The following is a 15,822-nucleotide window of genomic DNA, read 5'->3' as shown; positions in this document are numbered from 1 at the left end:
GCTGAGGCTTTTGATACTGCATAGGCTAGATCATACAAATTTAATTGACTGCCTTAAGCATTGGGTTGCTATCAGAGATACAGTGCTGTGCTGGCTCAGCTATTACATTTCCCAGAGAACCTTTTCTTTCACTGAAGGCAATTTATCAAACTCCATACCAGACATAACTTGTGGGGTCCTGCAGGGTTCAATTTTAGGTCCTGTCTTTTTTGTCTTTTTTCCTACTTGGCTATAACTCCTTAAACTATAAACTCTACTGGCAACAAAACATTTGAGGGAATATAAACCCTATTCTGAGCACTACTCAGTCTGCAAGTCAACATTTAAGAGCATGCAGGCAGGATCTGAAAAGCAGAACCGGATGTGAGCAAGCAATCCTGATAATGCGCACACTTGACTCTGATCACTCTCTCTGAAGGTTTCTTAATTGTATTTCCTGCTTTAAAGCTCTTTGTCTCCCTTCTGTTGTTCTTCAAATAGCTTAACAGATGAATCATTTATAAAAGCATCTTAGTCTAACAGCTACATATTGTTTAAACAAAACTCTTTTACAATGAATTAGGAAGTTTGATTTGAAAAAAAAAAACAGCTACTGAGGAATGATGTCTCACAAAAACCTACATTTAGAGAGAGGGAACAGTCATACTTTGTTCTATTTGCCATAAAAGATGCAGTTAACCTGCCCAGTCCCATGCCAAAGCATATTAAAGACAGGCTGAGCTATGAGATGATGTCACGGTTTGCCCCGTGGAAACGTGAAATGTGCATGTATGTATGAAGGTGCAGCACCAGCAGAGGGCGCTAAGACCAGACATAGTAAAGAGCCGTGAAGAAAGTCCGCAAAGGAAGTGTTTGTCTATTGAGCATCAGGGTTTAGTGTAATACTGCATTTTTTAACCAAGCTTGCCTTTCACGATTTGAATGTGATGTTCAAAAATTACAAATCAAATTACAAATCATTAGCACGTCTTTTCATCACCTACAAACCCAACCAAGATTGGACTGATTACTTTTCAAGCAGCTATGAGTTTGTTATAAAGAGCATCTTTCAGAAATGCTGAAGGTGAACTACAGTCCCCTCTGCAGTTTCTGTGTAACATTCTTCTGTATAGACCCAAATGAAAAGTAGTCTGATTCTTGCTATCGCACTCCTTGGCTCCTCAACAACCTGAGAAGGCCAAGGGCTAGAAATGACTCATCATTATCGCTTTTAACTTGCTGTTCGGAACATTTTCTGGCGTTACGTGATGCTTTACTGAATTTCTTTTATCTCAGTATTCCTATGTGTTCTTATTTTATTCTTAAACTCATGTACTAAAGTCTTAAAAATTCTGCAGATATCTTGGCTCTGACCTCGCTGCTCCCCACACCCATACGCTGAGCTCACCACGGTACAGACGATAATGAACCGACCATGTGTGGGCCACCATGTGAACAATACCATACCCTTAAGACTCTACAATCAGTTGGGGGGCTACATACTGTTTATGTAGGGAATCGAGAGCTAAACCTGTAAACCCATCTGAACCAGCAGACTTAGAAAACGATTACTTCAACAAATGACTAAAATTACAAAACTGCACAAACAATCTATTAGTAGCCTGCAGAGTTTTGACAAGCAGCAGAGGACCATCTGACCCAAAAACAAGTAGCATGAGGTGGATCATCCCTTCAGGCCGTGTCAAGCCGAAAGGAAGAATTCATATTTCACAACTAGCATGATTACAGTGCAAGTGCCTTACAACAAATAATGCCTACATAAGCATAAGCAGTCAACAACAAACCCCATTAAACAACCTGCAGTGTTGTTAGCTTCATAGCTTCCTCACGTTTCAACTTCACAGAGTCAACACAACACATATGTTAGCAAAAGCGGCACCTACTTTTTTGAAGCGAAGTGAAGCAGGACAGAAAACTCAGGCCTGAAGTTCTTCTTTGGTGCTTTATGGATGTCAAAAAACACTTAAATGGCGGGAGTATCAGCAGCTGGGACGTCAAGAAAGGGTAATTCTTCCAAAAAGTCCTAAAGCAAAATGGTCAGACTGCCCTGAGGCAAGCTAACTTCAGCTCCCAGAACAAGAGCAGCAGCAGGTATTTGAAGCATTACAAAAAAAGATGGTGGGGTAATTTTGAGTTGCTTCTACAACTACACCCGGAGTGAAAGCTGAAGTTCTAGGTTGGTTCACTTTTTTTGCCCGTCAACAGCCCCTTTTCACAGCAGACAGTTTGAAAAGCACAGGTGTGACCAATGACGTTAACGATGGCTCCATTCTGTTAAATGTCCAGCTAGCCATATCAGCGAGCAAGCATTATAGGAATTAAATATATGAAAAAAAAAATAAAAAATCAAGAAGTTCTTCAAGTTTTTTGTTGTTGTTTGGGTTTGCTTGGATATTATGCACTTCAGCCCTTTCTTAAATTTCAACCAGGCTTTTAATAAAGGGTTAACAAACATTAGAACCAACATTCATAACTCAGCATTTGTGAATATCCTTGGGACAAATATAGTTGTATATCAATTTCTCTTTTTTTTTTCTTCCATCATAACTCCTAACACTTACACCAACTTTGATGAAATAGCTGAGAGAGAAGTCATTTCAGTATAAACAGAAATAGATAAATGAATAAATAAATAAATAAATACTGCTGCATGTTAATACCAGTTCCACCGAAAATTTAGTTGCTGGAATTCAAAGGGGGAAAACGGTGAAAATATAAAAATAAAGAGCAAGAGCCACAACCACCAGTCAACACTTGCTACACAGTTGAATATAATAATAGATAAGTTACAACTTTGCAGTATAGTGCTTTATCTGAGTATCTGTGGATTATTGTTGAAAATAGTTTTCAGTTTCTGGTGTAAAATCAAATGAGTTCTCCCTTGTTATATGTAAATATATCAGTTACTGGGAAAAATATTATGTTACTGTGAAGAGATTCAGCGCAGATTTGAATTTCATTCATAATGTGCATAAAAATGAGGCTCATTTTCAGCTTACTTCATTATAACTGATGGATAATTCTACAAATAAAAAAATTACCTGGACAGCTTTTCCTTTCAGTAATTGCCTTTAATGATACATCAGAGTCATGCTAATACCAACATTTTCTCCCTCTGTGACAGACGTCAGGAGAAATAAAATATGAAAATGTTAAGGTAGCTTTTTAATGGAAGTCATATTTCCTGAGTTGGGAACAGTTGGCCCTGATTGAACAGGTTATAATGTACCTCGTATATTAATGGACATGTTCAGTGGAATTATGGGCTCTCTGCTGAACTCAGTTGAATTCAGATCTTAAAGCCATTCATGCATATGTTGAGGCTAATGGACAACATTGTGTGTTTCTAAAGTTAATTATTTTAATGCACTGGTCTAAATTGATCACTGTTTTGGGCTTTAATACTTGTAAAAAAAATAAATAAATAAATGAATAGAAAATAAAAACGAGCTTAAAAGGAGAACAGCTTAACGTGAAAATGTTACTTAATTATCACATTTCAGTTAAAACACCAACATTTCCAGACAATATTCAAACAAGACGATCAGAGGGCTGCAAATTCTCATGTACCCTGCACCAAGGTTTATTTAGCTCATGTCTTCTCGCAACAAAAAAGAAATATGTAGCACTTTCACTTTGGATATTCTGTTTTTTTCATTCAGGTTTTTGAATATTTCGTTTTGCTCTTTGTCGTTCGCATCTCACTCAAATATAAATGGTCTATTATGCCTGCCCGGGTCAGGTGTGGACGTAACACTTGTGTTTCTTGCCCTTGACTCATAAAAATGATGTTTCATCTCTTGATCCTGAAAGGTTGCAGAGACACAAAATGTGAAGAAAAAAATGTAATACAGCACAATTATACATTACTTTAAAGCTTTTTACATCTGTGCAACAAATCTGAAACATGAATGACCTATTGCACTATTTGAGGGTTAAAATACAGAGTGTTCCGCAAAAATATGGGTTATGTTGATCTTTTTAGCTTGATCTCAACCAGTAGTTTAACAGCAAAATACTCCATTGTCCATTTTATAGTTTAAGGATATGGACTGATCATCTAAACCCAAAGCCTTTTTGATTTGCAACATAATCAGACAGCATTTCACTCTGCAAGCTTTAGACACGGTAGGATTGCGATTGACTGGAGCCAAGAGGGAAATAGTCTTCTCGATGTGTGCCATGCAAGCCAATAATGACCACAGCCTGTGCTAAATTAGTCATCAGGATATACATTTTTGAAAAAAAAAATATTGAGGGGCCAGTGTAATTATTTTCCTCTAACCTTATTCTACAATCGTGTCCTTGTTTCTGTGAAAGAAGACTTGACTCTCCCTCACTGAGGCCCAGCTGAAATTTGGCCTCCTCACCTGCTCTCTTCGTCGCCGTCCCCTGAGCCCTGGCTGCTTGATTTAAACCATTTGGCCTGTTATATTGTGAGGTCAGGTGTTAACAATGCACTTCTTCTGAAGGGGCTGACTGGTCTGAAATTCATAAATTAGTTTTGCTGGAAAACCCTGAGTGTGGCGATACAAGCTCTGCCTACCTCCGCGTGTCCTCAACCTATATGACATCATAGAAAGCCACTTTGAATTGTATGTGTTGCATTGACGACCCGGCCACCAGAATAAATGTGGCCAATGGTTGTTTCTGCAAACCACAGTTATGTGTTGAAGCTTAACGTTTCTTTATGTTGAAACTTTACATTTCTTTAGGTTCAGTTTTCAGTTGTATGTTGTGTAAACGCTGTGCTTATGGCATAGTTTGGTTTCTGCAACAAAAAAAAAAACCTCCACTTGGGGTGGCTGTAGCTCAGGAGTAGAGCCAGCGTCCCGTTATTGGAAGGTTGCTGGTTCGACTCCCCTGGTCTGCTTGTCAAAGTGTCCTTGGGCAACATACTGAACCCCAAACTGCTCCCGATGTGCTGGTAGGTACCTTGCATGGCAGCCACCACTGTCAGTGAATAAATGTACGTTTGAATTACTGTAAGTCGCTTTTGACAAAAGCGTCTGCTAAATGTAATGTTAGGGTTAGAAAAAAAAAAAAGAAGACATCTTGGTTTTACTTTGCAGGGCAGCTGGATTTGAGAGATAACGTGATCACCATGACCACTTCGTTAGGCTTAAAACAATGCGCACATGGCTGAACACACAGCGCTTTTTTCAAAAACAACACTCGCTGCTCCTCAAGATGTTAGCGTAGATGCTGATAGATTTGACACATTTGAACACATCCCTGCTTTGCAGAAATGTAAAAAAGCCAACTCTTTTTTTTTTTTTTTTTCTGGCACCCGAGCTGTGTATTCACTGCCAGCACCCACAGTACTCCTGTGAATTACGCCTTTAATACATCCATGTACCTGGTGGGAACAGCCAGCGCGCGCTTTGTGTTCAGCCTCACGCATACACACTGTGATGTCGCCGCTTCCGCCTTCTCTAATGTCTCTCATTAAAGATCTCTCTCCCTGCGTCAGTCTAGTGGTCCTTCCTGAGATCCCAGCTCCTCCATCCTTGAAATTGAAGGCTGGAGTGAATCTTATCGTCTCTCATTAGCTCCATTCCCATTCTCTCTTGCTCCCTTTATTGCTCAATGTTAACCTTCTCACTCGGTAGCACTCATGGAGAAGTGGTGTCCTTCTGTCAGAGGAAGTGCACCATATGAGCTGCATATTTCAGCAGACTGATCCCTGACATTTGATCCCCTGCAGAATGGGGGGTGGGCTCTTTTTACAACAATTAATTAATTGATGAATCCAATTCTTTTATTTTAATTACACTACATTTCTATTTAACATTACTGAAACCTTAAGTGTGTATGGGCAGTTCAATTCATATAGCTCCAGAGGGATTGGTACCAAAGTAAATGCATTGTGAAGTGCATATTTTTAGGCACCACAAAACTGTCTGAACTTAATTGTCTGATGAGGAATTAGGTAATATTCAGTTCCATAGACGCTGAAAGCGGCAATTTGAGACAGAGAAAATGTACACTAATTATATTGTTGGATGGCTGCAGCTCCAAAAAAGCATCGCCGTATGCCTTTGTTTAGTTTGATTGATTTATTTTGCATTGATGCAAATAAATTAGCCCTTTTCTTTTTTTCCATTTCACAAACAGAGAAGCTGACTCCGGTCCTGTCTGACAGCTGGAGTTGAGGGATGTCTGCTGTTTTGAAAAACCTTCTTCTCTGAAAATATCTCTCCTCTGTAGACAGCTGTGACACACTGTCCACACACACACACACACACACACACACACACACACACACACACACACACACACACACTTGGTTGCATAAAACCGGTTGTTCCCGAAACAAAAATAGATTTTGTTAATCTAAATCAAGGACTGTACACACAGACTCTGAGCTGTTCTTGTGTAGGGGAATCAAATTAGTTGAAAACATATGGATTTAAAGTGAGAGACAGAGGTGTCCGCTAGTCATCTGCGCTGACACTGAGTTGTTTTTCCTCCAGCAATTGATTGGGCTCTGTTGTGTTTATCACTTTTTATCTTGACAAATATCAGGGTGTTACAGTCTAACTTACTGCAGTAACTGTCTCCTTTCTAATTTTCTAAGCTCATTTAATTTGCTCATTGTACTTTCCTCACATCACCCTCAGAAACACTGCACATGAATTTAGCATTTCATTTCCACATCAAACCGTCAGCTCCTCGTTTGCCGTGATATTTTGAGGAGCAGTTTTGCTTTACTTATATGTAAATAGAGCCATTGTCTGTGAACAATACATGAATGGCTTTTTTTTTTCTCAAAATGAATCAAACATTTCTCTGGCTGAGTTTTTCAAACAAAAATATGGAACAAAGGGGCGCAGCAACTTTTTGATGCCACAAGTTCAACATTTTCTCAAACCTCTATTGTTCCATCTCAGAAATGTGTAAAATGATGTTCTTAATACTGTAAAAGATGAAATCCCCTGCCCCTGTAGTCAGATGTTGGAGCCACTACCGCTCGGACAAAGTGATCTAACTCATGCTACTAAGATGTGTGCCCCACTTTCTTTCTCATAATTTCTGATTGTTTGCAAATGGCTGCAGCCTCTATACTTTTGCTTCCTATGAAAACATTTAGAGTTACGGTTTTAATATTCTCCGTCTTGCCTGCTCAATCTTTGAGCTTCCAGCAGCTATAATCTTTTGCCTCCGAGGTGTCTCATGGAGGTTGAACTCTCTGGGAAGTAATTCTCTCAGCTTGGATGCATTATAATGCTATGATGAATAATTACAGGTATTGAAAGACTAATTGTATTTTTTCATTACGCATGGTATCAGTGCGGCATGCTTGTATACTCACATCAATTTAGTTGAATGAGAAGCTTGTTTGTGTCGGCTTCCATTAAAATCACGCCCGCAGTCGAAACTGGCATTTCAATTGTGTTTTGCTTCTATCACAGTCTCTCCGGCTAAGATGTGATTCTACGATGGGACATACAGTTCAGAACCACGGGGAGGGAGCGCTCAAAACTTCATCATCAACATGATCTGAATTCTTGTGAATGAATAAATTATGGTCACACGGGGGGTTGTAACCATGGTGTCTTGGGAAAAGAAGACAAGATTGTGTTGGGGTGAAATGCTGGTGAATGGTAGGAATGAAGCATGTTTTGTTCAGAAATATGTTGTGCTATGTTGCGACTGTATCAGATTTGCATGATGAGAAGAAAGTGTAAATCTACCATTTTTTAATTTGATCGTTTCAGGCGTAGAAGAGTTTACCAGCCTACAAGCCAAAGTTCACCATCAGGTGGTAGACGGAATGACATAATGAGTCTAACAGGCCGGTTCGCCCCCAGGGTTTATCTGATATCACAGTCTTGTTGTTCCTACAATATCAAAATGAAAGTTACACCAGAACTATCACTGCATCTGAGCATAAAGCGACCAAAGTCAACGTAGGGAACAGGCTACAGTGGTTGAATGGGTAAAACACAAGACTTTCCCCCAGGAGACTGTGACTAGTGTCCCACTTAGAACATACTGGAATATTGTTGACTTATTATCTTCAAGCTTTTTATATTTTCACTTTTCTGTTGCAGATTTAGTTTCAGGCAACAAAATTGCTTGGTTGGATTAAAGAAAACATCATGGTTTGGAATAAAAAAGACCCTTTCACAATGCTAACCTCATGTTAGGGCGTTTTTAACGATGTGTTCGCGTACGCATTATTGCTAGCATGTGTGTATTTGGTGTGCATATCCCCAGAAATTACAGGGGTCAGGGGTCACTAGCTGAAAGTTTTTAGGACAAACTAAGGTGCGTCAGTTGGTGGTATCTTCCAGTAACACCTATAGCATATAGGCAATTATGAAAACAGTATATTCATGTACAGCTGGCTGTCACTGAACATGTCGTTCAAAAGCAAATATATCTCAGGCCTCAGAAAAGTAACTTCTCCCTTGTGTGTATTTCAAGCTAGTTTCAGCGATTGTCCCGGAGCAACATCAGTTAAGATTTTATAAGAACAGCACCAGAGCAGCTATAACAGATCAAATATCAGCCATGACGATAACCGCATGAGTGAAGCAGACCAACAGCAGCACTATAACAGATTCTCTCACCAGCGGGCTTAGAAGCATTATTCATCATGTAACACAGTCTTATATATCCCTGCTGTCTACTACTGTGTCTCTATTTCTGAGACTGTTCCTGTTGACATGTTGAATCATTTTGCAGTGTCTTTCCCTTTGGAGCTCTGTTAACTTGTGTTTCGAAACTCAAAGATCAGACTGTCTGACCTCTTTCATAGCTGACAAATGACGCAGCCTTATAAAATCAGTACTACTTGTTAAGGGTGATGGGATGATACTTTACTGAAGTTGCTGTCATATAGTGGATTCAGCCGGGCTGTCACTCAGTGTTTAAGGATCTGGATCATTATTGAAGTGTCATTTAGCCCCATATTGACTTTGCACATTTAGTCTATTATGTTAAGTGAAAAGTTACATTGTGGTGTCTGATTTAACTACTTTTTCTGAGAGTTTTTGGGGAGGAAATATTTAGCCATGAGTCTCTTCATGGTGAGTTGAACTTTTAGGGACAGACGGTTAATCTAGCAAGCAGGTGATTTATGTCTGCTTCAGTGAGCAAAGACAGGCCGTCAGAAATAATGGTTTTGTCTGTGACCTCTGGTGGGAAAACAAATATCTCTCTTTCTATCGTGATTATACATGTCGAACATCTATATCATCCGTTACAGCTGAGAAAATCATTTAACTGAATCAAACAGATTGCGCAGGTAACACAGATTGTAGTTTCTGCTCATTTTGGCATTTTGTTTACAGATAAAATCAATCAGCGTCTTGCTTCCGCTCATCAAGTTAACATCCCTCAGATAAAATCTAATATTTTTTGTCTGCTGTTGTGATTGGGTGCTGTGTCTTTGCACAAACCCCTGTAAATATTTGTTATTTAGCTGTGAATCATGGAGACAACATTTATTGGCATAACCTTCTGGGGTGGACAGTAACACACTTGTTTCATCTATTACCAACAGATGGCTCTTTAGACTGACACTCCCTCTGTGACCTTTCGCTGGGACAGTTTTATTTTGTGACAAGGACAACACTTTCAAGAGCCGCACTATTTCTTCAGTCGGCATGCATATTTACAGGCCTTTTCTGCGAGTGAGTTAATCTGAATTATAGCAAGGTTATCCTTCTCGAGTCCATTAGTTCTGCCACTTCTGTGAAGTAGTGTTTGGTAAAACTTATTGAGGCTGCAGACAATGAGATCAAAACAGTGTGAGCACTGAATTTAAGACAGACATGCAGATTAAAAGGAAAGAAGGCAGTTCAGGTGAAGTGAAGCCTGAATTTGTAGAGAAAAACACACATTTGCAGCATTACAATGGATTAGCAGATGAATTTACCGTCTTTACAGACAAGCCCCCTCACCCACCACACCCACACCCACACACACACACACACACACACACACACACACACACAAACAGACACACACACACACACACAACAATAGGCCTCAGGTTTGTTTCAGCGCTAGAGGTAGCTCTATCCAGTTAAATGACGGCAGGCCTTGACACTAGATAAACTTTGTCCCAATTTAACTTTGCCCAGATCAACAGCTATTGCTTCATGAAGTCTGTTTGTGTCAACGCACTGCACCAAAGTAGGTTATACTGAACAGCACGCTTCTTAAATCAGTGCAGTTTGTTTCACAATTATGCTTGAACCATTGCAAAAGACGTTTGCGTACAGCATATGTGTCACTTTATGTTCACATGTCCAATAAGAGCTGTTCAATTTTACTCTCAGTCCAATTTCGAGCAAAGCAACATTTAATTCTCAACTTGCATTGAATAGAATGTCACAGATAAATGACTTTCACAAACATAATGGCAGCAACTCGTTATAGTAACCGAGCACAATAAGACTAAAAGGTCTAAAGCCCCATCAGTGGCCCCGAGAGGCTGCACTGTTCATTACGCCTCACATTATGAACAAGCAGGACAGAACAAACAATAAACTGAGAATCTGTTGTTTTTAGAGTCTTAACAGCAGATGGGCTTAAAATGTCCTCAGGGAAGAGCGAGATGAACAGCCGAGGGGTCATTCAAGTCAAAAGGGTTCATTGCCTGATAGAGTAGGATGTTGCGGTCAATTTGTCTGGAACCTGCCCAATAGATTGTTAGGAGGGTTGCATGTGAGGCAGATTTTGGCTGGAGGGTCGAATACTATGGAGTGGAATATGTCCAAAGTGTGATATATATATATATATATATATATATATATATATATATATATATATATATATATATATATATATATATATATATATATATATATAAATATATATATATATATATATATATATAAAAATAAATATATATATATATATATATATATATATATATATATATATATATATATATATATATATATATATATATATATTCAGAGTCTAGTCTACTTAAGTATCAAAAGTACAAGTAAAAGTAATCACATTTAAATCAACATTGTATCTATGTGTGGGTCAACCAATTCTGAAGACACAACAACTGTATTTTTCTCATCAGCAGAAATAAAAAAAAAAAAAAGTAAAAATATTTGCTGATAAAATAAATGTATTCTAAAACCTGCTCCTTTTTCCCTGTTGCAATATCCAACTATTTACCACAGATATCAAACAAATAAGTGGAGTGAAAAGTAGATATATTTGTCTCCAAAATGTAGTGCAAGTGGAACTATAAGGTCGCTAAAATACAAGTTCCTCAAAAGAGATATGTCAGTGAAAGTGACAAGGCAAATCTTCTCTTGACCACTGGTGAGTTCAGATATATCAACATGTGTATGCAGCTGTATGACTGTGATTTTCTGGCAGGTGGGATCCGTGTACAGCCACAGGTGTGAGGCAGACCTCCAGCCTACAGAGAGCCGAGCATCTGCATCCAAATCCCAGTCATCTTCCTCTGACGCTCCGGATGACTCCTCCGCTGTCATCTTAAAGTTGTACTGTATCCCGGCACTGCACGGCTCGGCTCTATGTTTTTTTCCCCCCCTATCTCTGACCTGCTGGAAACACAGCATATTTAAAGGGGACGGACTTGGCAGAGCAGCCTGACTGCGTGTTGTCTCCGGACTGTAAAAGCCCGCACACACCTCATGCCTTTCCTCTGTTCATGCATGACACACTGACAGCGCATCCGGTCGGCGCTCGATTGGTTTCGTCTGAGCGAACCATGGCAGAGCAAGAGGATAATGTTACGATTCCTGAGTTCAACAACCTTCTCCAAATGGATCCCCTGCTCAAAACGTTCGAGAAGGACTTCCAGCGGAGGTAAAACACGAACTAAACTGCGGTTTTGTGCACGGCGTGTCGCCCAAAACAGCCCGCGGCGGAGCGAGCAGAAGCTAGCTCCGCGGTGGCGGGTTTGTCTTGACACAAAAATACAAAACTAACAGATAAAAACGAGATTTTGGAAAGTCATCACAGACTCAGGCTCTGTGCTCGTGTTTGACATTTTGAATGAGGGGAGGTCGCACAGAGCTGCGTGCCTCTCCTGCGCACTGCTCCCTCTTCTAACCCAGCCGGCTGAATGATAATAACAATAATAATAATGACAATAATGATAATAAGCGTTTAGAAGATACCAGCTAATGCAAAATGAATGAAGCGTCACCAGGAAGCGTTTTTTTTTTTTTATCATGTTATGTGACAAGTCACAAGGAGCACAGGTGAAGCCGTCTCTACTTCCCGATGTGTGACAGTTTGGGGAGCAGGCACGCGCTCCCCCCCGTCAGCTGACGTACGCCACGTTACGTCGTGAGGTGGTGTTCTCCAGCTGCTGGAGGAGCATCACAGCAGCCCCACCACCTCCACCTCCTCCTCCTCCACCACCCCTGCTCTCTGCTGGCCCTGGTGCTCAGTATAAGCTGTTTTCTGTAATGGCTTTTCCTTTCAATTGTCTCGTGGTTATCGAGGCATCAGTTTGGACTAAAATGTGTGGGTTTTTTAAAAAATTGGATTAAAAATCCAACTTGTAGCAGAGTCTCCTCCAGCTGATTGGTTTGGTTCTTGCACTGTGGAAGGCTCTGCAGTACAAAATAACCTCTCAGACATTAATTGACTTTATGCTGCTGTACTCACATGCCGCATGCATTTCCCCTTCAGCCTCGAATTGGCCTCCATACAAATTAATTATTGGGGTGGAAGTCTTAAGTAGCCGACTTTGTGAGTGTGTATAGTGTGTTTGTGTGGGTCTGTCCTGCATTTATTAATGGGATCATGGCCACCACACATTCTGATCACGGTTTTCCCTGCCAAAGTATGATGTTGATGGTATCAGAAACACACATACGAGTAGTTTCCAGATTGGAATATGTTCGCCTGATGCTTTGCCTTAATTGAGTCATGAGTTTTATGCCAAAAACCAAGTTGTAAGTTCTGATAAATTATATATAACAGCTGTTCTCACCAGGATACGCTATCTTTGAGATTTTTTTTTCATTGTCAGCGAGAACCACGCTGGGTCCAAACGAACCGTGCATATTTGAATGCTTCATATAGGGATTTGTCCTTAAATGTTTTTTGACAAGTTGTCCTAGTTCCTTACAACTTGATTATGAGTGTTATAGAGACAGAGATATTTACTTGCCAGGATTATGTTTACGTGGAGGCACCCAGGAGAGACTGAATCCTTTAATGTATTCAAGTTTAAGGAACTAATAATGAAGTTATTCGACACTGGTTTTGTTAATTAGTCCATTATGGCCTGTTTATTCTTCCCCTTTTTCACCTAGAGGATGCAAAATTATCCATTGAATATTTCCTGGAAATTAGAAGTATCTGCTTATTGTGAGCACAGAAACAAAACTGTGTTCAGGAAATAAATGTCCTTAAATGAGTGCTGCGCCCGACAGAGAGCAGAGATGAACCTGTCCTTCAGTGGTAAATGTGTTGACCTTGCAGCCTACACTAATCTCCTAGAGTAAATAGACGCTCTCTGTGTGTCAATAGACTGTGCAATCTCAGGGTTTTTGTTTTTATCAGACTTCACTTTACATTCATTTGTGTGGTTCTTGTGTCTTTTTAATTGCTGTGAGTTCTGGTTTTAACCTGATAAACAGACTGGATTTAAATTTAGGGGTGCACTTTTGCAGAATTATGAGCAGCAGCGAAATGTTCATGTTAATAATGAAAATATAATTCTGATTTCTTTGGATTGATCCTGCCGGCTCATTTTCGGGATGGAATAGCATCTGGCTCCCAAACTGGCAGCGTCATTCTTCAGTTCAGTTCTCCACCTGATGTCAAATTAGCTTTACCTGCTGTACTCCTTTTTAAAGTAAATTACTGTGATGTTTTTTACTTACAAGCAGAAAGTGATAATGATCTACAGCTCACATCGCTGCAGTATCTGCTCACTGTTGAGCGGGCCCTGAAACTAGGTCTTAAAACTCTGCTTAGGGGCCATATAGTTTAATCCATTTTCATTACCGTGTCAGATCTTGTCTCTAATGTGGCAGGTAAAGGACCCCCTGCTTTGTATTTGAGGCATGTGAGCAGTGCTCGAGCCTTGCAGAGAGATGAGTGTGTCAGAGCAATCTCAGACACAGCTTGGGATTGTTAGGCTTCACCAAGCCCTACACCAGTCTCAAACACCTGTCTCGCTGATGAAAGATTCACATAAATTATTTTACATATAGAATCGCTGCTGTGTGAAGGTTAATTTTTGATAAACCCCCTGGTGTTCTAGGCCCACAGTCCAAACACAGCATCACGAACACAGGCATAGAAATCAAGAGCTTTCTCGGGCTTCGGTGTCACACAGAGTCCACTGAGGGCTCGCCGAGCCGCACAGTGCTAAGAATTCAGATGGCTTATCAGAAAGAGACCTATGACCACACTGACTGATTCTTTAGATTTCAGCACCACGTCATGGCTCAAGGCTGCCCACATCTCGGCTTTGTTGAACTTTGGTTCACACCAGATACAGCCGCTGTATGCACAGACAGTTGAAATGACTCCAGCAGATTTTCAAGCCCCCGTTCTAATTAGTTATTCTGTGGTTGCAGGCAGTTCTCATTTTATTTTATCAGGATGCGAGTTTCAGATGGATTTTGAAAACAACCGTTGATGCTGCACGCAGGTTACAGCCCCAGTGAGCAGTGCTCTGTTGACATGCTTCATTATTTACCCTTCCTGTTGCGCAAATCTGCAGGAAGTGCTGCTAGGATTTTGCCGCTTGTGGCACCATGAATCTCCTAAATTGGACCAAATGAAAGTGGGGAGTATTGGGACCGCTGCTTATTACGGCAAAGAGTTTTTGCAAAGATTTGAGTATGTCATCACAACTCATTTCAAAGTGAAAATACAGCAATGAGTCTTAAGCTTCTGATGGTGATGCAATATATTTAAGGCAAAAGTGATTATTGGCTTTGAAGTGATGACTACCAATGGTTGTGCTCTGACCGACTGAAAAGTAATGAGCTGAAATACGGGATTTAAGTCAAGTGGGAAACAGACCACTTACAGTTCCTTCCAGAGATGTCGGCCTTCTTTCGAAATGTAATGGAACTAGATGGCGCTGAAAAATTAATTTTATAAACTCGAAAGGACTGTCTCTTTACAGAAATCATGACCTGGTTATTCACAATCCTTGTTTTGAACATTTTATGTTGAAACTATTTTCTTTACATATCACTGCGCAGAAGGAATCGGCATCTACTCATAGACAAGAGGCTCCTGGTTGTCCTCGTTGGTACAGCTGCAGCGCCTGCTAGTTAGTTGGCTTATTAGCTAGCCTCTCCTCCATGCATGAATACACACTTCCCTCTTCTTGGTGATATGGAAGAAAAATGCATGAAACGATACATATCTTACACTAAACCACTCACAACAAGGTCAGTGGATACCTGTTAGGCCTACCTGTTGTATTATAATTATCTGCCTTCTTTAAAAGTTGCCTGGGCAGCGTTTGTTTTCCCGTCACCATGCGTGTGTGTCAACCAAGGTACGGTGTTAGCAGGGAATTTTAGCTTTCATCAATCAACCTCTCCAAATGTTCAGGTGCCTCTTTAGCCTCATTAATGCACTTAGTCAAATGCGCACTTTTAATGACATTATTTGAAAGTCACCTTGCCGCCGGGCAGTATGGAAGCTCTTTAGGTGAGCTGAGATCAGATGGAGAAAAAAAAAGCTTTCCCTACTTGTGTTTCTCCGGGCCGTTGTAGACTGTCCTGACACCTCTGTGCTTCAGCTGTCACCATCAGTCATATACAAAGCAACAGACCTGAACACTCACTCTAAATTTAGATGCCCGATTGTCTAACAGCGAGTGTA

The 15,822-nt window shown here is 40.3% G+C and overlaps 1 protein-coding gene across 1 annotated transcript in view; it reads left to right on the top strand.

Annotated features, from left to right (window-relative positions):
• The first annotated feature begins 11,612 nt into the window (after positions 1-11,612).
• The window catches only part of gbe1b (glucan (1,4-alpha-), branching enzyme 1b), an 88,032-nt gene continuing 83,822 nt past the window's right edge, over positions 11,613-15,822 (top strand). Inside the window, exon 1 of the mRNA XM_037082087.1 lies at positions 11,613-11,817. Coding sequence (XP_036937982.1) covers positions 11,660-11,817 — 158 coding nt within the window. The 5' untranslated portion in view covers positions 11,613-11,659. The remainder of the gene's footprint in view (positions 11,818-15,822) is intronic.

Source organism: Acanthopagrus latus, chromosome 2 (assembly GCF_904848185.1).
Source record: "Acanthopagrus latus isolate v.2019 chromosome 2, fAcaLat1.1, whole genome shotgun sequence".
Taxonomy (NCBI): domain Eukaryota; kingdom Metazoa; phylum Chordata; class Actinopteri; order Spariformes; family Sparidae; genus Acanthopagrus; species Acanthopagrus latus.
The sequence above is the reverse complement of the archived record's forward strand: the minus strand, read 5'-3'. Positions and strand labels throughout refer to the sequence as shown.